The sequence below is a fragment of the Quercus suber genome, unplaced genomic scaffold, assembly GCF_002906115.3.
Source record: "Quercus suber isolate HL8 unplaced genomic scaffold, Cork oak 2.0 scaffold_15, whole genome shotgun sequence".
NCBI lineage: Eukaryota > Viridiplantae > Streptophyta > Magnoliopsida > Fagales > Fagaceae > Quercus > Quercus suber.
In genome coordinates, this window is record NW_027069480.1 from 2,509,807 (window position 1) to 2,535,903 (window position 26,097).

Sequence of the window (26,097 nt, forward strand, 5' to 3'; positions counted from 1 at the left end):
CAGCAGATCGGACCTTGGCCCATCAACATAAAAAGCACCAACAACGTTCAAGAAAAAAAAATCTGGTAAAAGTTATTGGGCTGGGCTAATTTTTGCAACCAAACCCAAAACATAACAACGAAGCCCATTAGATTTCTCTCTCTCTCTCTCTCTCTTGTGGGTCGAAACGTCCACACTATTATATAAGGAAAAACAATAATTATAATTAAATAAATCTCTCTCAAGTCTCTGTGTGATCGCGGGGTGAGAGTGATCATAGCCAAAAAAAAAAAAATGGATGACGAATTGCTGGAATTGCAGAGACAGTTCGAGAGCGCACAGCAAGCGAAATCGAGCATCCGATTATCGGAGCGAAACGTCGTCGAATTGGTCCAAAAACTTCACGAGCTCCACATCATCGATTTCGATCTTCTCCACACCGTCTCTGGCAAAGAATACATCACTCCTGTACCTCTCTCTCTCTCTCTCTCCCCCTCTCAATTTTCTCTCACCTTCTGTTTGTTTCCCGAGAAAATTACAGAAATGAAAATAAAACAACTCGTTTGTTTGTTTTATGATATACATATATACATATGGCTTTATGCAACTGGGGAAAACCTATAATCAATTAATTTTAGGCTGTGAAACCGGTTCATTTAATAGTCGTAGTCTGATAATGGATACGAACTGATTCGATATTTGATTGTTATTATTTTGTTTCTTACATATTCTCAGTTACCAAACAGAGCATTAGGGTTTGAAACTTTGAATTCCTCTCTGATAATGTATGAGGATGAGGGTTGTTAATATTTATGTGCATGTGATTTCTTTTGTTGAAATTTGATGATAGTATGGTATGGTACAAATAGGAGCAACTGAGGCATGAAATGGTGTTGGAGATCAAGAAATTAGGGCGTGTTTCTCTGATTGATCTTGCGGACACTACGGGTGTTGATTTGTATTACGTTGAGAGTCAGGCTCAACATGTTGTTTCTGATGATCCGGGGCTTATGTTATTTCAAGGAGAGATAATATCACAATCTTATTGGGACTCTATGGCTGAAGAAATCAACGATAGGCTTCAAGAATGTAGTCAAATTGCTTTGGCAGAGATTGCCACACAGTTAAATGTTGGTTCGGAAATGATCACCTCTGTGTTGGAGCCGCGCCTTGGGACTTTGGTAAACTTGTTTTTGCTAAATTTCATGTGATTTTAGAATGTGTAAAGAAAGAAAGAAAAAAATTAACTATGTTGGATTGAACATGTATTTGGATTTTAGGTGAAAGGTAGGCTTGAAGGTGGGCAATTGTATACGCCTGCATATGTTGCTCGTGTTAGTGCCATGGTTCGTGGCTCTGCAAGGGGTATTACAGTCCCAACTAATTTGTCTGCGTTGTGGAGCTCACTGCAACAACAACTGCATGAAATGGATGGAGCCAGTGGTGTGGCCATTGATGGTTCATTTTTCCAATCCCTATTTAATGGGATTGTGAAGGAAGGCGAGGTTTTGGGATCACTACGTGCAGGAGTTCATTGGACGCCTAATGTACGTAAGATAATCTAGACATTTTATCTGGAAAAATTTGTTTAGATTTATATTTTGGGAATGCTGAGTTTTGATAGCTGTTAAAACTATTTCTGGTAGACTATTTGTGGTTTCTTATTCAATTTGGGCCTCCAAAATCCTCCCATGTTACCTAAATTAGAGGAGGAGAGGGGTGGTAGTGGGGAGGGAAGCAGTTATCAACTGTTTTCTTACAAAGTCACATAAAATATATATATATATATATATTTTATTTAATATTTTTCTGTGGATTAGCAATAAATATTTCTTAAAATAAACTAGGAGAATAGGATATACAATGACTTCTCCTAGATGTTGCAATCTGAGAAAGAATTAAATGGACACTGCTTACAACATTTGTCCAATAATCAAGGATCTAAGAACTAAGTACTATCTAATTCTGGTTATGCTCAAAACCATTATAGAAATATGAAATCTGCCATTGTGTGCATTTGCTATTGGAGTGTAACTAGAAGTATCTCTTTGTTCAAACTGCATTTCAAATTCCCATTAATCTTCCATTTATTATTCTTAATTCTTATCTGCGTGACTAGGGACTACGCCTCATGAAGCGAAGTCACTAGTTCGAATATTCTCTCTATTTGAGATGGGGACAAAACTAATCCCCCCCAAACCAAAAAAAAAATTATATTTGATATTACTAGCGACTGGTAGTCATGATGTTGATTTAAGGGTGGTAGACTTACACTCTTGAAGAGTACCCTCTCTAGTCTTCCTACATACTACCTATCCTTATTTACCATCCCTGTAGCTCTGGCTAACAGATTGGAGCGTATTCAAAGGAAATTTTTGTGGGGGTCTTTGGAGGAGTGTTTTAAACATTCTTTGGTGGCTTGGGAGAAGGTGTGTTCACCTCTAGAGATGGGTGGTTTAGAGGTGAGGAAGTTAGTTCACTTCAACCAAGCTCTATTAGGGAAATGGTTATGGAGGTTTGGCCAAGCAGGAACTCACCTTTGGCTAATGGTTATTGCTACCAAATATGGAGAGGGTCAAGGGGGGTGGACTACTAAAGATTGCAGAAGGGCCCACGGGTGTGGCCTTTTGGCATGGTATTAATGACGGTTGGGAGAGGTTCTCCACACATTTGGCTCTTGTGGTGGGTGATGGCTCCCGCATTCTTTTTTGACATGATAGGTGGGTTGGGGATACCTCACTTAAAATGCTTTATCCTCAGTTATATGCGTGTTCAAATGACAAGGAAGCCTACATTTCTGATTTGTTGGGTCATCAGGAGGATGGGAATAATCAATTTTGGAACTTGAGATTTTATAGGAATTTTCATGAGAGGGAATTAGAAGCTGCTTTCTCTTTTCTAGATTTCATTCAGTCTTGGATTCCAAAAGGCATTGGGTGTGATAGTCTCCATTGGTGCCTTAATGGGAATGGTAAATTTGATATTCGGTCTTTTTATAAGAAGAGTAGGGGTACATCTCTTTCTAGCTTCCCTTGGAAGGGGATTTGGAAAGTTAAGGTTCCTAAAAGGGTGGCTTTTTTCTTGTGGACTGCGGTCCATGGTCGGATTATTACTTTGGATAATTTGATGCTCCAGGGCTTATTCTTTGTGCTGCTACATGCAGCACCTGTAGACTATCTGCTCCTGCACTGTCCTGTAGCTTATTCTTTGTGGGTGCAAATGTTACAAGTTTTTGGGATTCAATGGGTCATGCCAGGTTCAGTGGAGAGTTTGGTGTATTGTTGGAGTAATTGGTTGGGGAAATTTTCTTCAGACACATGGAATATGATTCTTGGCTATTTGATGTGGGTTGTTCGGATGGAAAAAAATCAGCGCTCTTTTGAGGCTATAGAGAAATCGCTTGATCAATTACATGCTCCCAACCAAAGTACTCTTTTCGATTGGGCTAGGTGCTGGGGCTCCACAAACTGTTCTTCTACTCTAGAGTTTCTTACTTCCCTTCTTACTTCCCTTAGAAGTGCCCCTTAAGTTGTTTTTCTTATTTTTGTTGTTTTTGTTTGCTGCTTTATGTGTTCACCATCATGAACACCTTGTTTTTTGCTGTTTTTTTTCTTCATGATTAATATACTTTTTATTTCTTATCCAAAAAAAAAAAAAAAAAGTTTACCCCCTTATGTATATGTAAGAAAATTTGTGCTTATTATTTTGATTGCTCTCTCTCTCTCTCTCCACCCTTGAGGGATAGAGATAGAGACTTTTCAAAGAGAAGTGGGGGTGACATGTATGGGGTGTCTTTAAAGCTCCCCCCTTTCTCTTTCAATAATCAAAGCCCTTTTTAGCTGTTGTAAAAATTTAAATAGTTGTGGTTTCACATTATGTAGACTTGTGCAACAGGTCTTTGCCATTGCTCAAAAGGAGTGTGTAGATTCTTTCTTTTCACAGGTATGGAGTCCTCTTCTTTCACCTATCCATAATTTACTACTTCGGATATTTAATGTATCGTGTCCCTAATGTGATTTGTATATCAAAATGCATGTTCAAATCCTTTTTTTTTTTTCTTATTTCAAGTCTCATAATTTTTCATAAACCTTTTCCCTTGTTGCAACCTAAATTGTGACCAGGTCGATTTTAACCCCATTACATGTGTAATCTATGTTGTATTAGAGTGATTGCTAACCTAAGCTGAGCACAAATTCAATGTCACAATATTATGTGATTTTGTGAAATTCTATGTTCATATAGATTACTAATTACTTCAAAGCTAGGTTCCACTTTTTTAAGTGACTGAATTCAATCTGGGTTTGGAACATTTTATATTCATTTAAGCTTTGTTTCATTTTTCAGAGAATTTCTGAAAAATTTTCAATTTTCTATTCTTTGTTTCTCCCATATCACTGCAGAATTCTTTTATCAGCTATGAAAATCTGCATAAACTTGGAATTTCCCAGCCCGTTCAGTTCTTGCAGGTATTTTGTGGATTTCATTCCAATTCTATGTTTGTGGAGGTCATAGGATTTCTGTGAAGTAAATATTTTGTTTTTTATTCTTCTCTGGATTTTATCTAATCAAACCATGGCTATGCACTCCAATTTAGTCCAGATATCCTGAAGGTGTGCCTTTAGTCTCTGTGTTTGTTCACCCCTCAATGATTGAGATGCTGGATGCTGCTACTGAGGATGCTCTTGAGCGTGGTAGTTGGTAAGGGCATGACTTAGATGTTAACTTTCAATCCTTATTCTTTTCCTCCCTGTTTCCATTTTTAACTTTTTAATTAGGGCTATAAATAAATCAAGCTATTTATGAATAGCTTGCGCTCCGCTAAAAAAAAAAAAAAAACTAGTTTATGTTCATTAATTTAGCAAATGAGACAAGTTCAAACTTAAGTTTAGGCTCAACTATTAAACAAGCCAAACTCAAACATAATAATGTGTTCGTGAACAAGCTCGTGAGTATGATGCTTGATTTAAGTAGATGTAATATTAGATGTTTTTATGTATACATGTGTAAAAATATGCTTATATAGACGTAAGATTGGATTGTGTAACTTTGTTAATAAGTTCAAAAGAGATATCAAATTATAAAAAAAAAAAAAAAAATACACACTATTCCTTTTTGTAATTTATGACAAAATTTAATTTATTGACAACTTAAATAGTCCATTTATTATAAAAGATATATATATATATATATATAAAATTTTTAACAAGACGGTTGGAAAATATAATTTTCATAAGTTCATAATCAAAATCAGATTGTCTAATTATCTCAAATAATGTAATTTCATTTATGATTTAGTCATTGATTATTTGCATAGATTTGTGAAGGGTTAAAAAATTTTAGTCAGTGTGTTTATTACATATTAAAAAAAAAAGAATAAGTTAGCCAAGTAGCTCCTTGTGAACAAGCTTGATCGTGTTCAACAAGAAAATGAACCAAGCTTGAACATGTAATTGTCTATGTAGCACGGAATACAGACACAATACGTAGTATAGTGATATGACATTTCTTGAAAAACTAGGATATGATACGTTGAGGATACGACAATTAATTAATTAATTAATATTTATTTTTAGGTATATGTATTTTATATTTCAAATAAGTTATGTTTATTTTGGATTTAAAAGGTATGTAACAACAATAAAATGTTTGGAAATATATCAAAAATTAATTTAAAAACAATAAAATATTGTCTAAAGTATGAATAAAAGAGTTCAAATAATCTAGACACCCATAAAAAGAGTTCAAATAAACAACATTTAACATCAAAATAGAACACTTTGCGTACTTCACACACTTGTGTCCGTGTTGGATACGTGTCTGACACTAGTATGTTGGCAATTTTTCCATGTCTGTGCTTCCCAGGTAATTGTAATCTAGTATTGTGATGAGCTTGAGCTCGACTCTTATTCAACATAAAATTAAATAAAAATCTTTAACTTTTATTGCTCGGATTGACTTGGCTTGTTTATAGTTCTAATTTTAAGCAATTAGTAAATTTATTCAAACACTGACACGTACACCACCCTTATTGGCCAAGGATGCGCGTATATCACTGCATTGGGCAGCATGGTGTTCCAAGCTATCACTTATTTATTCATCATATAAAGATGAGATTTTTCTTAGTTTGTTTATTTATTTTTGGAATTAAATAAGTTACATGAACTTGTTAGATAAACTCAGTGAGACACTTCATTGTAAATATATTTTGAGACACTTTCCAATTGAGTTTATTATGTTAAGACAATATTTGCTTCTTTCTTGACTGGTATGATTGATGGACCAATACAGGATTGATTCTCTTTCTGTATTACCTGCATCATTTGGACCCCAGGACGCTTTTAAAATTATGTCCCTCTGCCCATCTGTTCAACTGGCTCTCAAGGTGACTGTCTGATAGCAGCATGAAAGCTTATTGATTTCACATTTGCTTTATTGACTCATACAACCATCTGTTTCTTGTTTCCTGGCAGTCTAATAAAGCACTCATTTTTGGGGAGTCTTATGTATTTAGCAATGGCTTTGTCAAGGTATGGCCCTTGAAATATAGTCACTGAGTTGTTATGTTATGAACCTCATTTCAATTATATATGTGTATTTATGTTTTTGAAAAAGTTTAGCAGTGTGTAAACAGCAAAGACGGCTAGTTGGTTCAGTAGCTTCAGTTAACATGGCATTCTAGATGAATGATATTGTTATCTCAGCTGCTATCATTTGTAATAAAACAAGAAATAAGAAGCCAAGAAATTTTTTTCAGTATTCTGCATCCCTGTTGTAGGAGCTACGGATTAGGCAGCCCAAGCGCACTTAGAATAGTAGTGCCTTGCACTTCAACCCAAGCCCAAACAATAGAGTGTTTGTTTGTAGAGGTGGGAAGACATTTACAGTATAGCTGTGTGCTAAGTTTAAGGTTATGAAAGTGGTGCCCAAATAAGGAAGAATGAATCAAGTAGTTGATGAAAAAAAGTTATCCTCGGTCACTTCCGAGGAAGGGTTCTTAAATAAGATTGACTCTGGTTTTTATTAAGCAATACACTGTTCACTTTTTTGTTTCTTACTTTCTCTTTCTAAAAATTCCTCCCCCTTCCGTTGTAGAACTTCATTCCTCTTATATATCCTCCTTCTTGAATCAAGTAGTTGAAGAAAAAAATTTATCCTCGGTCACTTCCGAGGAAGGGTTCTTAAATAAGATTGACTCTGGTTTTTATTAAGCAATACACTGTTCACTTTTCTGCTTCTTACTTTCTCTTTCTAAAAATTCCTCCCCCTTCTGTTGTACAACTTCATTCCACTTATATATCCTCCTTCTTGACATCCTAGCCCTCCACTTGTATGCCCCATAGCTCTTCCTTGGATACTTGTCCCATTAGGGCTCTATTGAAGGTGGTAAAAGGGGTTGCTAGCTGTGAAAACACTATTTAAGGGTCGTTTCCTCATTAATGCAACTGATAAGGTTGTTACAGAGCATTCAATGCGGGGGTGGAGGATATACCCTTTCAAGAAGCTTCCTCCCACCACACGGATCCTCTCCTACAGCCCATTCCTCCCAGTCGGGCGCTCATAAGATGCTATGTCTTTTCTCCATTCTCTTCTCGGGTTGACCAGCTCCTCAGGTCATACGCACTTTTATAAATGAGTTAGTGCATGGTGCCCTATCTCTTTCTCTTCTCGGTTCTCAGACACCCTACACCTGTTTTGTTGTAAATTTATATGTTAGCTGAGATTTTGGCATGAAAAAGATGATCCAATTTCTTGCCTCATCAGCTGTATTCTTAAATAAAACCCTGTAGCTCAATCCATTTGATTGATAAATAACTTCAAACAGATTTCTTCTCTTTTTGTGCTTTTAAATTTTGAAAGACAAGAACCTAGGATATTTAGTAATTGTTGAAGAATGTTTACATTTATTGATATTAGTTTTTCTCTCATGAAATTCTGACATTTGCAATTTTGTCTCTTTGTTGTTTAGGTTGTGTATGATCGAATGGAGAAAGAGTTGGAACACGTTAGTGTTTCAGGGTCTTCTGGTATTATACTGTCTGATGATTCACAATTTGTCAACGCAGCTAAAGTTGGACATGATTCAAACAGGTCAATTGAGTCATTTGACACTGGTAGTGAGACTGGTAATAGTAAACAGGCTGTTGAGAAAGGACCAAAAAAGAGAAAGGGAAAATCTGCTGGGAATGCAGGTGCACCTGAAAGTGTTTCTGATAACCAGGAGTATGTCCCAACAAAATCCAAGAAAAACCAGAGGAAAGGCAAGGATACGTCTTCCTTTCAAGTGTCAGACTCAAAAACAGGTGCTAAGAAAGAATCAGTTAGAGCAAAAGAGGACAATCTCAGCATTCCTTCTGAAGAATGGATAATGCAGAAGATTCTGATGCTAGTTCCTGATTTTGAAGAACAAGGTCTGTTGATTCTGACTTTAGTTCTGTTAATTCAAATTATTGAGATAATTTGGCATCCATTTCATTCTAATTTTGACAGATGCAACTTTCTAACTTGGTAGGTGTAGATGATCCCGAAACAATCCTTAGACCTTTAGCAAACCATTTGAGACCTATGCTAATCAATTCATTGAAGGCCAGAAGGAAGGCAGTATTTACAGAAAATGCAGATAGAATAAAACGCTTGCTTGATAATTTACAGAGGAAACTTGATGAGGTTAGTGCAATTATAATTTATGTGTAAGTACATTCTGTGTCTGCTGTCTAGTTTTTTTCTTTTTTTTTTTTTGGGGGGGGGGGGGGGGGGGTGGGGGGNGGGGGGGGGGGGGGGGTTACGGGTTGCTTATTAAAAAATAGAGCTACTTTTTAACTTTTTTTTTTTTTTTTTTACATAACCTCTTGGATATGTAAGATGTGTTTAACATGTTATATAAACTTGGGAATTTTGAATACTTCCCAATGCCAACTGTCTTATTATATTTATTTTTTCTGGCAGTCTTTCTTAAACATGCAGCTGTATGAAAGGGCTTTAGATTTGTTTGAAGATGATCAAGCAATTTCAGTAAGTTTCCTTAATGATTAAAATTTTTAAGATGTTACCTTTGGTGATGAAATTGGTATGAGAGGACTAAACTATAATTCGCAGGTTATTTTGCACCGGCATTTATTAAGAACAGCTGCTGCTTCCATTTTGGATACGCTCTTACATAACTTGGTAGCACTTGTTGATTGTTTTACTGTTGGTTTATAGTTTTCCTTTGTTATGGTCTAGTATGCCACAATAAATGAATTTGACTGTTGATTTAATATGATGATTTTTTACAACGTAGGACATCCACAACAAATTGAAGAATGGAATCGAAGTTGAGGAAGCCCAGAATTCCGAATCTGTTTCACTCAGTCCTGGAGAAAGAACTGCAATTGTATGAGTAATCCACTATCGGATGAATACTGCCTATAATGAATAATCAGTATTTTAAGTTATTTTATAACGTGGATCTTTGTTCAAGTTCTTTGTTCAGGAAGAATACCTATATGGTTGCCAAATCTTTAATATACTCCTTTTTGCTTTTTTAGGCAAAGAGTTTTCCAGGATCTCTGTCGAATAAGGCTCTTGCGGTAGTTGATGCTTTGGAAGGAAAGGTCTGTTCTTGTTTTTCAGAATATATTGTTTTCATTCTTGGAATTTATTATCATACAAATAAAGGTTTGGTATTTATTTTGAATTTAATTTTACTTCAGACAGTTACATTCCCTTTCACAACATGTATTTTGTTTTCAACCATAAATCTATATTGGTCCCATATATGTGTGTGTGTGTATATATATTTATCAAAACGAGTGTATCAAGTTATGTTTCATTTCTTCAAAATCTTCTGGCGTTAAAATTTTTTTGCCCCTTCTATGTTCATTTATGTCACTAGGTAAGCATCAGACTATTTCATTTTTTTTTGTTTTACATCTTTTGTGGCTGTTCCTTATTCTTCTCGCGTACTTTATGAGCAAAAGCTCCTCATAAGTTTGTAAAAAGAACTAAGTTCTTGTTGATGGTGCCACTAAGAGCTCCCCTCTCCCAAGGAGGCCTGGCTACCTCAAATTAGCCAGATATTTTTTTCTTTTCTTCTATTTCGATCTGCTATGGGTGGTTCCTGTAGTTTTTTCATTGAAGCCAAATTTTTTCAATTGGTAATAGAAGAAGGGGACGTTATTTTTCGTTGCTGATTTTTAAGCGGGGAAATATTTTTATGAAATCAGTTTCTATGGGTAAGAGCTCTGCACAATGGCTGATGAAGAATATTGAACACATCATTGGGATTGATTCCAAGCAGTTCTTCACATTCAAGGATGGTGATGCTGCTTACACTCTCCAACAAAGTGCCAACTCTTTTGGCCATTTTTATTACTAACTGAACTTAAAGTTGGTGGTTTTCGAAGGTCAATCCTTATCCCTGAAGGCAGAGCAAAAAATGGTTGGAGGACTTTAATGGCTTGTTTGGAAGTTTAGAGAGGGAGGAGAGTAGAGGGGAGTAGTGGGGAGGGGAGTAGTGGGGAGGAGAGTAGAGGAAAATGATTCCCCTCCACCTTGTTTGGATGTTTTTAAAATTAGTAAGGGGAAAGGGTGTAATTAGCCCTTCCCCTTGTGTAATTTTGTTAATATAATAAGGGTAAATTAGGTAATTTACTTGGTCAATAGTTTATGTACTCTACTTTCCCTCCAAATCTCTCTAATTTGGGGGAATTAAAAATGGGGGGCTAGAGGGAGTTGAAACCCCTCCAAACCCTCCCCCTCCTTCCTTAAAAAACTTCCAAACAAGGTAATTAAATTACTCTCCCTCCCTCTACTCTACTCCCCTCCTTTTTTAAACATCCAAACAGACCATAAGACTTGAATTAAGAAAGATGCTGGATCCGAACCAATATACTGTTGGTAATTCAAGTTCCTCGAAATTTGTTGCTCAGCCACACAGGTGCAATTCAGAGATTCAAATCTCTAGATCTTTTGCTGAAACGGTGCGAGGCCGTCACATACAAGTTAAGGATAGAAAGCATCCGGAGCAATTGAGTATTTCAGACAAGGGGAAGACATGGTTAGGGGAGGAGAGAATGGTGGTGCCAGATTTAGAACAGGCAAAGGTGGCGGTGAGTGGGTTCCGATGGACAAGCCATGGCCGATAGCAGCAGGTGGAGGATCAGTGAAATCTCGGAGCATTAATGTTGATATTAATTTAGGAGAGACATTGCCGGTGGGAAATAAAGAAAGATCTCCATTAAGGTTCAATTCAAATTCTAAAGAATCTGATTATGGTATTGGGAGTCATTTTAGGAATGCATGTTGGACTGGTAAGGGTTTGACTATGGAGGTGGGTGAGAATGGAAAGAGGAGGATTTCATGAGATTTTAACAAAGGTGGACCTAAGTGTTTCAAATTGGTCCCACGGGTGAGTCAGAAAATAAATAATATTAAGCCCAATGTGGGCTTAGGCCCAAAAACCACAGTGACCCAGCCCTTGGGCTTTATTTAGATGCCTAACCCGTTGATCCCAGGCCAACCCAGCCCTATCTGGGCATTACCCAGCCATCCAATCCATGCTTCTCGGGCCCGAGTACTTATGAAGTGGGTGAGAACTCTTTTAAAGGCAGCCCGATCCCACTGGCCTTCTCTTCGGCAACAATGGCGATCTCCCCAGCTTCACCAGTTCACTCGATGGCCACAGCAGAGGTGCTGGTTCGACAGAGGGAGGATCCGACGGAAGTGAACTGTAGATTATCTGATGGGCTCAGCTCCGATGGGTCTGCAGTGATCCGAAAAGGAAATTTCGCATATCTCTAAGGGTCTTTTCTTGGCCGATCTCCTTCAAAAACTTTTGCATGCTGGGTTTGTGGACTTGGGAGTCAATGGTGGGGTTGTAGCTGGAAATAAGAGCTGCATGAGTTTGATACAGGGGGTAAATGACGGAATTACAAAGCCAATAGATGGTTTTGAGTTCGATCAGCCCAAACTGGCGTTGATTCCATCGATGACCGATTGTGGCCTATCTGGGATGTGTGTTTCAATGGAGGAGGAAGCGGCTGTCTCAGAGCTGGGTTTGGGTGAGAAGGAGAGTTTTTGAGATTGTGATACCCTACTTACAATCGTTCCTTTGGGGTTGGCTTTGTCAGCGGAGTGCACAATGATACTCCAAGGTTGGCTTTGTCAGCGGAAGTGCACAATGATACTGAGGTAGTGGATCTTGGTAGCACACTAGATATTTCAAAGTGGTTGAAGCACAGAATCCCAGGGTTTAGTAAATTGGTTGGGCTCCCTTTAAGTTGCCATGAGAAGTTATGTATTGCTTATCTTCAAAGGTTGGAAAGGGAGATGGAGAAAGACAACTTGTTGCAGAAGAAATCATCTATTACCTGAAAAGTAGCTACTTCTATAGGTAAAGGGCAAAGAGAGTTGAGGAATTTAATTTCCTCGGTTAATTATGATGGGAGGTAATTTGGTGGTGTAGTAGAAATAGAATTGGGGTTGCAACAATCTTTATGAAGTTGAAAATCATTTCTTGGAATGTAGTATGAAGGAAGAAGACTGTTCATCTGATAGAATTTTGACCAAGAGGGAGCTTTTGGAAAATCAAATGCCAGCACTGAAAGGCCTGGTCTTGAGCGCCTCACAATCTTGATTCTGGATGAAGACAAATTACTATAGGCCAAGTCAGTCGTTGAAAGAAGAAATAGTGAACTGTTTGATGCTCCACAATTTCTCTTTTAAATTTGAGGGGCAATAGTATTTTCAGCAAAATTAGAAATGTTAATTAAATCATGATGTATCATTTTTGTTTTTAGTTTGCATCTTTTATGTTGCTATATAATTATTGTCTGCCTGCTAGTCTATCGGTTAATTAGTACTATTTTCTTGCGGAATATAAGGATATCTTATAAAGTTTGTGGCAAAAGATTAGTGGTGATATAAGAAAGAAGGCATGGAACTACCAACATATTTTTACAATGATTGAAATTTTGACAATTTCATCATAATTACATGTTTCATCTTATATTAGAGCCAATTTAACTTTCAATAATTGAATTAGAGAAATGTTTAAACTTGAACATGTTAGCATTTGATTGAAAAACAATCTCGTGAATCGCATGGGTTAGCGACTTGTTATATATTACTTCATAATATTTGTATTTATCTCATTTTTAATAAATTTTTTTTTTGTGTATTTTTATGATAGTTTCATCATAAATACATGTTGCATCTTATATTAGAGCTAATTTGGCTTTCAATAATTGAAATTAGAGAAATGTTTAAACTTGAACATGTTAACATTTGATTTAAAACAATCATGTGCATCGCAAGAATTAGCAACAAGTTATGTGTGTGTGTGTGTGTGTGTGTAATAATTTTAGCAGTTTTTTTTAAGGTAGCAAATTGTTTTTGGTTCGCATTTGGCATGTCACTTACATTATCAGCAATTCATCCTTGACTTCATGTGGGTTCAAATTATTCAAATTATATTACACTTTATCTAACTTTTAAGAGCACATTTTTTAGGTATTGAATTTGAGTAGATCTAAAAAATAACGTTTTAGAGGTACAGGCTGGTAGTATTTTTGTCCAATATTGACTTGAGGTTTTTTTTTTTTTTTTTACTAAATATCTTTCAAATTTGTATCTGGAACTTATAAATATGTTACGTACAAGTTTTCGACCAACAACAGAGAAATTTTATTTTGCCCCAAAAAAAGGGTCAAATTCTGGACAAAGAAGATACTGGCCATCGCTGGACAAGATTTTTATTGTACTTTGTTGGACATGACTTATTGGGTCCTATTTTATTTCTCAACCTTTGTGTCTTCCAATGGCACATTTTACTCTTCAAGAAGGGCTACAAGGAGGGTTTCAACTCACCTCCTTGACCACATAGGTAGTTTTACAAGGATGTTGAGGCTGCCTACTTTAACTTTGTCTTAAAGTTAAGAGGTATCTTCTCATTATTACCGAGCTCCAGTTGGGTGGGTCCTATGCTAGGAGGGATTCCCTGTATGAGAGAAAGAGTATACTTTAGAGTAGCTAAATAATAATTATGACAAATAATACTTTAGAGTAGCCAAATAATTACTTTAGAGTAAACTCAATTTTGTAAGGATCAAGTTTCTGTAATAACTCGGTTTCCTAGTTGCCGAGTTAGGAACAGTAAAGCTGAAATATTTTATTGCCCAAAAGCCACGGTAGCGATCCAGCGTGGCAAGAACCTGCCCAAAACTCGGTTTTCTAGTAGTCGAGTTCCTTAAGTAACTCAATTTTACGGTGAATCGAGTATCGAAACAGGAACATGCCCCTATATAGTTTTGAAACAGGAACATATTACCTAATTTTTTGCTCAATAGGGGCAAAAGCCCATTTTCTCCCTGTAATTAGATTGTGACAATTTGAGCATGACTACCAAGATGTAATTTACTCATTAACTGTTCTCACGTATGTGATTGGCTTCTGCGTGGCTGAGAAACCATGAAAAAATAAATAGCAAGAAAGCGTAGCAGAGATTCTAGGATTGAGATTTTAACGGCTGAAATTGATAGTTGCAAACAGCTTGCACCTTATCTTAATCCTTGTGGTTGAAAATTTATTGTACACACACTTACTACAGCTACGCCATAATTGATTAATGCAGCTATTGCTACATTACACTGTTAAGGTCTACAAATTTGAGATAAGGCTGCTCTTCTTTTCTATAAGCAAATCTGATAGGCATTTAGGCCATAGATGCCTTCACACAAGATTCGCACGAGCAGATGAGAACCTTAAGGTTTCAGCTTTTTTATTTTTTGGCACGGTCCGGGAGGCAATTACTTTAATCTTAACCGTTGAATTGATCTCAGCTCAAACCGATACTTCAATATTTACTTATTTAGAAACAAAGCCGAGCTCAGTACTGTGGTCCAAATGGGGGCATAAATGGGATGGGATTTCAGTGAGACTTTCAATCTGGTCTGCGCGTTCCAAGCAAAGAGATGAGCCAATGGCAATATTTAGAAATAACATCACGGATCTGTCCCAAAAAAATTCAATTTTAATTTCTCTTTTTTTTTTTTTGAAATTTTTTTTATAATAATTTATTAATTGATGTGCGACTTTTTTAATTTTTCAAAATAAGTCCTTCTACTCTATTACATTTTCTAATGATTTTGATCGGTGAATTATCACTTTTTTCAAAAACTTTTTCTTTTGCCGAATACTTTTTTCATGAACTTATTGTTGGAGCATTTTAATATTAAATAATTAAAATAAATAAATGTTACAACATAAATGTAAATATGTGGGAGTAAATATAGAAGATGAGGAGTTAGTGAAAAAGTTTAATACCACATTGAAAATGAGAGACTTTTTTGTTTTTTTTAATTGTGGTGATTAATGGGATAACTTGAATTGTCTCAGATATTGGGTTAGATACGTGCCCAAGGAAGAGAGTGAAGGGACCTAATTATTGACGATAGTGGTCTGATGATCGGCGGCAATGGGGGCATGATTTGATCAAATGAAGAAAGGGACAGTGAGGTGAGAGTGACAGAAACCCAGAGACAAGAAGAGAGAAGAAATTATTAAAATAATAAATGTAAATGCTACAGTAACTGTGCATATGTGCATGGTTACTGTAGCAATTGCGCATTCATGCACAATTGTTCATTTATATAAACTGAATGGATTTTTGTATTTTAGAAGACTTTGCATCCTAGATGCTCTAAATTTCAAATTACAGATAGACAACTTAAATTTCGACCAAACCACAAGTGGGTGAGTTGTAATTAGCAAAAAAAAAAAAAAAAAAAAAAAAAAAAACTGCAGTGATCCGAAAAGGAAATTTCGCATATCTCTAAGGGTCTTTTCTTGGCCGATCTCCTTCAAAAACTTTTGCATGCTGGGTTTGTGGACTTGGGAGTCAATGGTGGGGTTGTAGCTGGAAATAAGAGCTGCATGAGTTTGATACAGGGGGTAAATGACGGAATTACAAAGCCAATAGATGGTTTTGAGTTCGATCAGCCCAAACTGGCGTTGATTCCATCGATGACCGATTGTGGCCTATCTGGGATGTGTGTTTCAATGGAGGAGGAAGCGGCTGTCTCAGAGCTGGGTTTGGGTGAGAAGGAGAGTTTTTGAGATTGTGATACCCTACTTACAATCGTTCCTTTGGGGTTGGCTTTGTCAGCGGAGTGCACAATGATACTCCAAGGTTGGCTTTGTCAGCGGAAGTGCACAATGATACTGAGGTAGTGGATCTTGGTAGCACACTAGATATTTCAAAGTGGTTGAAGCACAGAATCCCAGGGTTTAGTAAATTGGTTGGGCTCCCTTTAAGTTGCCATGAGAAGTTATGTATTGCTTATCTTCAAAGGTTGGAAAGGGAGATGGAGAAAGACAACTTGTTGCAGAAGAAATCATCTATTACCTGAAAAGTAGCTACTTCTATAGGTAAAGGGCAAAGAGAGTTGAGGAATTTAATTTCCTCGGTTAATTATGATGGGAGGTAATTTGGTGGTGTAGTAGAAATAGAATTGGGGTTGCAACAATCTTTATGAAGTTGAAAATCATTTCTTGGAATGTAGTATTGAACGACTCTCAGAAACATCTGGTAGTAAGAAGTTTGTTACGTGAGTGAAAGTGTGATGTAGTTTGCCTTCAGGAAACAAAGCTTGCTAGTATGGATAGACAAATGGTTAGCAGTTTGTATGTGGATTGGGTGGATTTGGATGCTGATCAAACGGCTGGTGGAGTATTGATTTTGTGGGATAGGAGAGTTTTAGAAAAGTTGGAAGTTTTGGTGGGTACATTCTTTGGTGTCAGTTAAGTGGCAAGGTGTGGAGGATGGTTTTGTTTGGGCATGCACAGGGGTTATGGCCCAAATGATAACAGTGTAAGGGGACATATGTGGGATGAATTGGTTGGTATTCAGCAATATTGGAATATTCCTTGGTGTTGCATTCGGGATTTCAACATTGTTTGTTTCCCGAGTGAACGGAGGGGTGGTCCTTGTCTTACTCTAGCTATGGAAAAATTTTTAGAGTTCATTATGGATCTTCACTTGGTTGGTTTGCCTTTAGAGGGAGGGAGATATACTTGGTCTGGTGACACTGATTGACCTTCCATGTCTAGGATAGATAGAGCTTTGGTTTCACATGATTGGGAGGAACATTTTTTGGACGTGATCCAGCAAATTTTACTGCAACCTGTTTTAGACCATTTCCCAATTCTTTTAGAGGCGGGGGTATGGCAAGGGGGAAGAGTCCTTTTCGGTTTGAGAACATGTGGTTGAAGACAGATGGTTTTGTTGATAGAGTTTCCTCGTGGTGGGATCGCCATTCTTTCTCGAGTACACCTAGTTATGTGTTTGCTAAAAAGTTGAAGGTTTTGAAAGAAGACATTATTTAGCTAAACCGTAGAGAGTTCGGCAATGTTGGTCGTCAGAGGAAAGAATTATTGGGGGTTTTAGATTCATTAGATGCCAAGGAAGGGGATCTTGGACTCTCTGAGGCAGAGACCCATGAGAGAAATATTGTGAGGTCTCAAGCGGAGTATCTCATGGAGACAAAAATCGAGGATGTTGTGTATGAGGAAGGGTGATAATAATACTAAGTTCTTTCACAATGTAGCTAACTCCCGTAGAAGGTATAACCATCTGAGTCTTTTGGAAGTGGATGGGGTGATTTATGAGGAGGGTGCAAAAGTGGCTGCTCAAGTTGTTCAATTTTACAAAATTTTGTATCAAGAGACAAAAGAGTGGAGGCCTTTTGTGGAAGGTTTGGAATTTGATCAAATTGGGGGGGTTGAAGATGGGTTGGTTGGAAAGGAGGTTTGAGAAGAAGGAGATTCTATCAGTTGTCTCTAGAAACTAGAAGCGGATAAGGCTTTAGGTCCGGATGGCTTCTCTATGGCCTTTTCCCATCATTGTTGGAGAGTTGTGGAAAGAGATGTCCTAGCGGTCTTTGAAGAGTTCTTTCAACACTGTAAATTTGAAAAATCTCTCAATGCTACTTTTATCGCCTTAATCCCTAAGAAGAATAATGCCTCTAATATTCTAAATTTCAGACCTATTAGCTTGGTGGGGAGTATTTGTAAGATATTGGCTAAGGTTCTGACAAATTAGTTGAAAGTGGTGTTAGATTAGTTGATATCTGAATCACAAAATAGTTTTGTGGGAGACAGAAAAATCCTTGATTATGTTCTTATAGCCAATGAGTGTGTTGACAGTCAGGTGAAGAGTAAGATTCCGGAGGTGATTTGTAAGCCTGATATTGAGAAAGCATATGACCATGTGAATTGGGAGGCTTTGTTATATTTGTTGAAGAGAATGGGATTTGGAGAGAAATGGTGTAGATGGATTCATACTTGTATCTCCACAGTTCAATTTTCTATGTTGGTTAATGGATCTCCATCTAATTTTTTTGGGTTCAAGGGGTTCGAGACAAGGGGATCCGTTATCTCCCATGTTATTTTGGTTATGATGGAGGTGTTTAGTAGGATACAAAAAAGAATGGAGGGGGCAAGTTTACTTCGTGGTTTTAGGGCTGATGGTAGGAGGGGTGGAGGGGAATGTGTTTCACACTTAATGTTTGCGGATGATACTATTCTTTTTTGTGACACAGATGTGGAGCAACTCCTTCATGTTTGTTTGTTACTACTTTGTTTTCAAGCCGTGATAGGCTTGAAGTTTAATGTGTCTAAGAGTGAAATGGTTCCTATAGGGGAGGTACATAATGTGCATGCTTTGGCAGAGATTTTGGGCTATAGGGTTGGGCTTTTGCCAATGACTTATCTTGGTATGCTGTTAGGGGTGTCTCAGAAGTCCCCCTCTATTTGGAATCCTATTTTGGAAAATATTGAAAGGAAGTTAGTTGGGTGGAAGAAGTATTTGTCAAAAGGTGGTAGACTAACTTTGCTTAAGAGTATGTTATCTAGCCTCCCTACTTATTTTTGATCTCTTTTCACCATTCCTACTCATGTGGCTAATAAGATTGAGAAGTTGCAAAGGGATATCTTGTGGAGTGATTCCAAGACACATTTGTTGGGATGGGACAAGGTGTGTATGCCTATTGCCAATGGTGGTTTAGGAATTACGAAATTGACCACCTTCAATAAAGCCTTACTAGGAAATAGCTTTGGCGTTTCGTGGTTGAGGAGACTCGGCTTTGGAGGAGGGTTGTAGCTTCTAAATTTGTGGAATAATTTTTTTTTTTTGAGGAGGGGGGGGGGGGAGGGGTGGACTTCCAAGCTGGGAAGAGGTGTTCACGGGTGTCGCTTGTGGAGCAGTATCCAAATGGGATGGGTTGGGAAGCTTTTAGCAAAAACATCCAATTTAAGATTGGGGCTGGGGAGTAGAGTGAAATTTTGGATAGATCGGTGGTGTGGGGATCTTCCTTTTCGTTTGGCTTTTCTGCTCTTATACAATATTGCTACTAGCAGAGAGACCTCTGTTGACTCTTCTCTGATAAGACAAGGAGTGGGGGATAGGAGAGATTGGAATGTTTGCTTTAATCGGGGTCCTAATGATTGGGAGGCAGAGTTGGTGAATGATTCTTTTCGGTTCCTGGCTGCCAATTTACCTTCAACGATAGTGACTATATGAGATGAAGTTGACGAAGAATGGTGATTTGAATATCCGCTCATTTTATCATAAGTTGCGTGATTCTTCTTTCATTGTTTTTCCCTGGAAAGGTATTTGGAAGGTTAAGGCACCCTAGTGTGTCTCTTTCTTTATTTGGACAGTCGCATGGGATAGGATTCTCACAGGTGATAATTTGTGGGTAGGGGTTTTTATTTTGTTGATTGGTGTGTCATGTGTCGTTGTTGTGGGAAGATAATGGATCATTTTGTTGCTACGTTGTGAGAAGGCTCATCGTTTGTGGAGTTTTGTCTTTTACATTTTTGGGGTTTTGTGGGTTCTCTTAAGATCGGTTACAGATTTCCTTTTTGGTTGGTAGAATTGGTTGGAGAAGCATTCATCTAACATTTGGAATTTAGCTCCATGGTGTTTGATGTGGTGCATTTGGAGGGAACGCAACAAGCAGACTTTTGAGGACTTAGATAGATCCGATGACCAGTTGCTTGCTCTTTTTTCTAGTTCCCTTTTTGATTGGTCCAGGGCTTGGGGACTCCTATCTATTGAATCTCTCCATTTGTTCCTTAGCTCTCTTTTTCTTTGTATTTATTTATTTATTTATTTTTCCTATGTTTTTGCTTCTTTTTTTTTTTTGGTAATCTTCAATATGCTTTGTGCTTTTTTCATAAAGTAGTTTTTAAATATACATCTTTCTTACTTATAAAAAAAAAATATATATATATATATATATATATATTTATTATGTATAATTAAAAAGGTTTTGAAACAGCATGTTGCTTTTTTTTATATTATTTTTTCCTTTTCTACCAGAGTAAAGTAATTACTTGCACTGCCTTGTCATAGTATGTATATTGTGAAGTAGACTACTTGACTTTATACTCCTTTGTTTGTGTTTTTACCCCTGAACTCTTCTTTGTATTTTTTGCCAAGAACCTTATAGCTCAATTGGGACCTCTAGGTGTTTCCAGCGGAGACGTTTAGGGTTCAAATCCCCCCTTCCCATTGTAACTATCATATTCTTCTTTGTACTTCAAAGAACGAAATACTTGAAAATTTAGAGAGGTTTTGTTTTTAGAGGAACTCTGGTTTGTTTGATTACAATTCCTCAACAGTTGATAATTTTGAAATGTTCTTCATTTGTGTATTACTTTGTTTATTTGTTATGAATATACAGCAATGACTTTAAGATTTGAATATTTGATGTGATAGCGGGTTGAAACATTCATGGATGCGTTTAGAGAGATAGTGGAAGAGAGGTAATTATTTGTTTCTTATATTAGTGTGATTATGGTTTCCATTTGAGCTATATGAAGTATGTATGTTGACATGAAATTTACCATTTTCATTTTGAGCTTCATTGTTCCAGTGGGTTACCCTTGAAGAAGCTTGACAAGAAATTGGAGAGAACACTTCTGCATTCATATCGCAAGGTGATCCCTCTTTTAGTTTTTTAAATAAATGAACAATCAGCTAAAGCATGCCCTGCACATCCCCCCCCCCCCCCCCCCCCCCCCCCNCCCCCCCCCCCCCCCCCCCCCCCCCCCAAAAAAAAAGTTCTCACGTGTGTGGCTTTTCCTTTTGTTTATTTTTTTCCCTTAAAATCTGACAAATAATGTTTGAGACAGCAGCAAATTGTGTTAACTTTGTCCGGTTGGGCATTAATAAATTGGTTGGTACGAAGTTAGAATGGATCGATGGTCTCAAGATCTTATTTCTCATGTGCTTTTTATTTATTTATCATTATGTCATGTTCAGGATTTGACATCTCAAGTTTCTGCTGAAACTGACCCAGTTTCTCTTCTGGCAAAAGTGGTCTCCTTACTGTATATACAGGTCAGTTAATTTATATTGATATGTTTTATTATGCATGCTTGAAAAGCGTTCATTGTTCTTTGTTATAAGGTGATTTTTTTTTGTGAATAGGTTCACCATAAAGCTCTTCAAGCCCCAGGAAGGGCCATTTCAGTTGCTGTTTCTCGATTGAAGGTATATCTGTATTTATCCAAGAGAATATGTTTTTCAAACAATGTGCTGCAAGATTTTGAGTGTATAATGACTATCCTTGTGGAGCCTTGAAGAGAAATAACATTAAGGCAGTGCAAATATGTTTTGAGAAGCTTAATCATTAATGATAGGATAACAAGTACTTACTTCTTGTCAGGGCTCCCTAGGATTTAGTGAAAGGGGGAGACTTCCTCTTCATTCAGGCTTACTTCATGTATTATGATATGACTTTTATCCTTTCTTTTAAAGTAAAAGGAAGAAAAAGTTGCACTGATAGAGTCACCATTAGTGGGCACCTTATCTGTTAATTCAGACATGAATGACCTCAATGGATGGCAGCTGGCTTACACATGGTATTTCTGGAGTGTGGGATGTCTATTGTAAGGCAGTAGTAAAAAATTTTAGTGCTTGGTTTTGCTTATGATGGTTGAAATGAACTAATTCCTACGTCCTGAAATAGCTGAAGTAAGGAGGGACTGCGTATAGCTTGATGGCAAAGACAGATGCAAAATACTTATATTAAGATAATAAAATGTCCCATAAAAGAAAAAAGAAAAAAAGAAGAAGTCAACAATGAATGTAATTAGCACTTTCAGTTCTAGATAATCTCCAATCTTGACATGTCATACACCAAAACTGTAGATAAATTCATAAAATCTTCCCTTTTTTCTTTGTTGAGTGTTTTCTTTTTTGGGAGCTAATCTATGGTTGTAAAAGGTGGTGATTAAAATACAGAAAATAATAGGCCTTTGATTCTTAAAGGTTGTGTGGATTCAGTTGGCATGCTTACTTCTGGTCTTTGGGTCTCGGTACTCCAGCTTCCTGGATCAAACTTTGTAACATTTACTTTGGATATGGAATTCAGATACATTTAAAACAGAACTTGTTGGGTCAGTCAGCTTATTATTTGTTATACCTCTTGAGACATGTTATTAGGGAAATGTTTTGTTTCATCTCATGGTCATATATTTATTGCCAATAATCCCAATGGTTTGGACCAAATGGTTCAATTGTCCCACATGAATTGTATTTACCTACCAAATGAAGAAGGAAGAGAAGGGAGGGGGGTTGGAGGGCAGACCAATGATTTAGTAGTCTACATTTTTGTTTGAGCTGAACATGTATGTGATGTTGGAACTTGGTTTAATTAACAACTGTGAGGAGTGGCCATCATCTAGGTGATCTGGATTTAATCATTTTAATATTTGGATTTGGACTACTTATTTGGAATCTGTTGGATTCGGAGTCAGACTTGTATTCATGTAATTAGAATTAGAATTATTTTTTTCCTGATTGGTAAGTTACAAGTGCAACCAATGGGTCTTGAATCCTTGACCTTACACTCCACTAGAACTTATAAAGGGAGGAGGTGCCAGTTGAGCTAGAGCTCATTGGCAGAATTTGAATAACTTATTACGTGTCAAAAATGAAAATCAGGTTAGAATTTGAATCCTGTAAGACCTGCATCAAACTTTGCCCACTGACAGCCCAAGTTGGTTAAATGAACTGAACCTAACTGAGGTCTAACTGATGGTTATAATACGATTGCCTTACTTGAAGTGTTTGGTGCTATTTATTCTATAAATGTCTTTACCCCTACATTTTATGTTCCATAATTGTGTATCTATTTTTCAGGATAAACTAGATGATTCAGCATACAAGATCTTAACTGATTACCAAACTGCAACAGTGACACTTTTAGCACTAATATCTGCTGCAACTGGTGATGTAAGTAAATGTGCATTTCACTCATCAGATTCTTTATTTGGCATATATGTCATTTTTACAACTGGCCCATAAAAGTTCAAGCATAAGCAAAACTCTTAAATATTCTCTTGGTCGTGGTTTAAAATTTATCTCCTCCGTTAGGGCCTAAAGGGGTCACGATAAGTAAATTTTTTGCAAAATAAGTTGGCTGACATGTTAACTATGTTTATTTTATGAGAATAGATGCACTTGTAACGATTCTCTTTTGGGAAACTTAGAAATCCTCACATTTATTTTAGGTTTTGATCTCAAATCAATCGTTTGTTTATTTTGTTGTGTCTGTGTTGGTTAGGAAGAAGACTGTTCATCTGATAGAATTTTGACCAAGAGGGAGCTTTTGGAAAATCAAATGCCAGCACTGAAAGGCCTGGTCTTGAGCGTCTCACAATCTTGATTCTGGATGAAGACAAATTACTATAGGCCAAGTCAGTCGTTGAAAGAAGAAATAGTGAACTGTTTGATGCTCCACAATTTCTCTTTTAAATTTGAGGGGCAATAGTATTTTCAGCAAAACTAGAAATGTTAATTCAATCATGATGTTTCATTTTTGTTTTTAGTTTGCATCTTTTATGTTGCTATATAATTATGGTCTGCCTGCTGGTCTATCGGTTAATTAGTACTATTTTCTTGCGGAATATAAGGATGTCTTATAAAGTTTGTGGCAAAAGATTAGTGGTGATATCAGAAAGAAGGCATGGAACTACCAACATATATCTGTGTTGATTATATCATGGTGTTTGACAAATGTCAAAGCTGCATATAGGCCGACTCAACAATTTTAGGGGATTGGGTAAAAATTTTAAGTGGGTTTTTTTTTTTAAAATTTAAATATTTATTAAATAATATTTATTAAATTTTTAAATTTTATATTTTTTTTATTACATGATTCAATAAATTAGTATCTTTATAATACAAATGAGTTGATATAATATACATCAAATTATTAATTGATGTGATAACTAATAATAATTGATAAAGTAAAAGCTTGCATATCATATACTATATAATAAAAATTTGGCCTAGACGCTACGGTTGCGACAAGTGATTTCATTAAGTGATTTCATTATATTGTAGAAATTTTTAAAATTTTTAGATTTTGAAAGTATATATAATTTTTATTTTCCTATTATTTCTAAGTTGATATATGATTGATTTAAGGTGATTATTTTTAACTCTTCCACAAATTAAGTTTGAATCTAAGAGAAATTGAGTTGAACTAAAACTATTTAAGAATGCTAAAATCAAGGCCAAAATGGCGAAATACCATCAATTTTTGAAATATTTGGCAAAAAAACACTGTTTCGAAAATAAATGGTGATCTACAACTTTTTTAAGTACTCGAGTTTGGTGAACTCGAGTACTATATTTTATAACTCCACCGTGGCATGGCTGACATGGCAATTGAGATTTAAAAATTCCAAATAGTACTCGAGCTTAGGAAGCTCAAGTACTGTTCAATGTGATACCCGAGTCCACTAAACTCGGGTATCAATCTGTATTGGCACCAATTGCTTCAGCAGTCATGCAAGTCAGCCAGTACAAATTAATACTCGAGTACGGGAAGCTCGAGTATTATGTTCATTACTTGAATCCACCAAACTCGGGTATTAGTCTGTATGCCAATTTTTGGAGAATGCAATCTTTACGTCCTAATTCTGGGGTTGTGGCTGCCCTTAGCTAAATTCACTGGTAGGTCCACTTGGCTAGAAGCTCATGCTCTCTCTCTCTCTCTCTCAATAAAAAAACAAAGAAAGAATATGTTTTTTTCTTTGGTTTTGGTTAGCCATCTAACTCAAATCATTAGAAACAGAATACAATGGCCCCAATGGTTTCTTTAATCAGTTAGGTGCTGGTTGATTTTCTTCCCCCTACACCTCCCTTCATTATTATATTATATTATATTATGACATGCCCAAGGTTTTTTAATACTTACATGTGATCAAAATGGGTGGTATATGGAAAGGTTGTTTATAAAATCACCAGCATCATAACTCATTCAGCACCTAACTTATATGGTAACCTTGAGAACTCAGAGGTGGTATTATTTGGGCATTTTCACTTAATCCCAGTGTTAATTTGTATAATTATTTTTTTCAAAATAGTTCTATTTGTTTTAGAACTTAACATCCCTCCAAGCCAAACAGAAAATTTTATGGATTTGTTAAACTGTCCAGTAATGCATAGGTCATTGCAATTTGCAAGTTGTTGCTCTTTACATACTAAAATTCACCCCCATCCCCCAAAAAAAATAAAAGAGAGAAAATCTCCCCTGCCAGTAATAGTATAATGCATGGGAAGTAGTCATCACCCATGCTTTCCCATGCACTTGTGAATTTGGAGACTCCCACTTTCAACATGTAATCAGCTGCTACAACCTCTAGGTCCTTTGGCTGGTATTCATCTTCAACACCATCATCCTCTGTCTCACCAGTGGTTGGATCAACCTAACTATGATATATTTGATATTATCAGTGCTTTAGGTGTCAGTACCCTGCCTTTCAATTGTGAGTCGGTGCAGCAGGTTTGATATTATCTACAAAATGACGTTACAACTGAATAGCTAGCGCATGACGATGTCATGTTCATAGAGTTATTTTGATTAATTCATAATCAACACCATCAAATTACTCTATATTAATGCTGCCTTAAAACAAAAAGCTTTAATTTGAGAGCCCAAATCCGAAGCTTAAGAAAATAATTACAAAATATAACACAAGATATGTAACTAAAGAGCAAAATAACTCTTCAATGGACTTGAGATGAAGTTGATATCATACAAGAATCCTCAGTAAACTTGT

At 36.6% G+C, this 26,097-nt stretch overlaps 1 protein-coding gene across 3 annotated transcripts; it reads left to right on the plus strand.

Moving 5' to 3' along the window:
- Window positions 1-223: 223 nt before the first annotated feature.
- Window positions 224-24,008, plus strand: LOC112034182 (E3 UFM1-protein ligase 1 homolog). Of its 3 annotated transcripts, none has more exons than XM_065781898.1 (20): window positions 225-447; window positions 849-1,160; window positions 1,260-1,526; window positions 3,874-3,921; window positions 4,380-4,445; window positions 4,574-4,677; window positions 6,268-6,361; window positions 6,450-6,506; window positions 7,946-8,387; window positions 8,495-8,643; window positions 8,923-8,988; window positions 9,073-9,141; window positions 9,257-9,349; window positions 9,504-9,569; window positions 20,738-20,784; window positions 20,895-20,958; window positions 21,284-21,361; window positions 21,452-21,514; window positions 23,168-23,260; window positions 23,592-24,008. In XM_065781898.1, the coding sequence occupies exons 1-20, from the start codon at window positions 274-276 to the stop codon at window positions 23,691-23,693; spliced, it is 2,454 nt and encodes an 817-aa protein (XP_065637970.1). In that variant the 5' UTR covers window positions 225-273; the 3' UTR covers window positions 23,694-24,008. The 3 variants fall into 3 exon arrangements, with proteins under 3 accessions (XP_065637973.1, XP_065637970.1, XP_065637966.1); XM_065781894.1 differs by having other exon boundaries at window positions 226-447; window positions 8,489-8,643; XM_065781901.1 differs by lacking the exons at window positions 20,895-20,958; window positions 21,284-21,361; window positions 21,452-21,514; window positions 23,168-23,260; window positions 23,592-24,008 and having other exon boundaries at window positions 224-447; window positions 8,489-8,643; window positions 20,703-20,784.
- The last annotated feature ends 2,089 nt before the right edge of the window (window positions 24,009-26,097 follow it).

What these genes read in the sequence shown, in the direction of transcription:
- LOC112034182 (XM_065781894.1), top strand. Translation starts at nt 274, where the DNA reads ATGGATGACGAATTGCTGGAATTGCAGAGACAGTTCGAGAGCGCACAG. An exon ending in GAGTTCATTGGACGCCTAAT is followed by an intron (nt 1,527 to 3,873) that starts GTACGTAAGATA and finishes CTTGTGCAACAG; the next exon opens with GTCTTTGCCATTGCTCAAAA. An exon ending in TCCTGATTTTGAAGAACAAG is followed by an intron (nt 8,388 to 8,488) that starts GTCTGTTGATTC and finishes CTAACTTGGTAG; the next exon opens with GTGTAGATGATCCCGAAACA.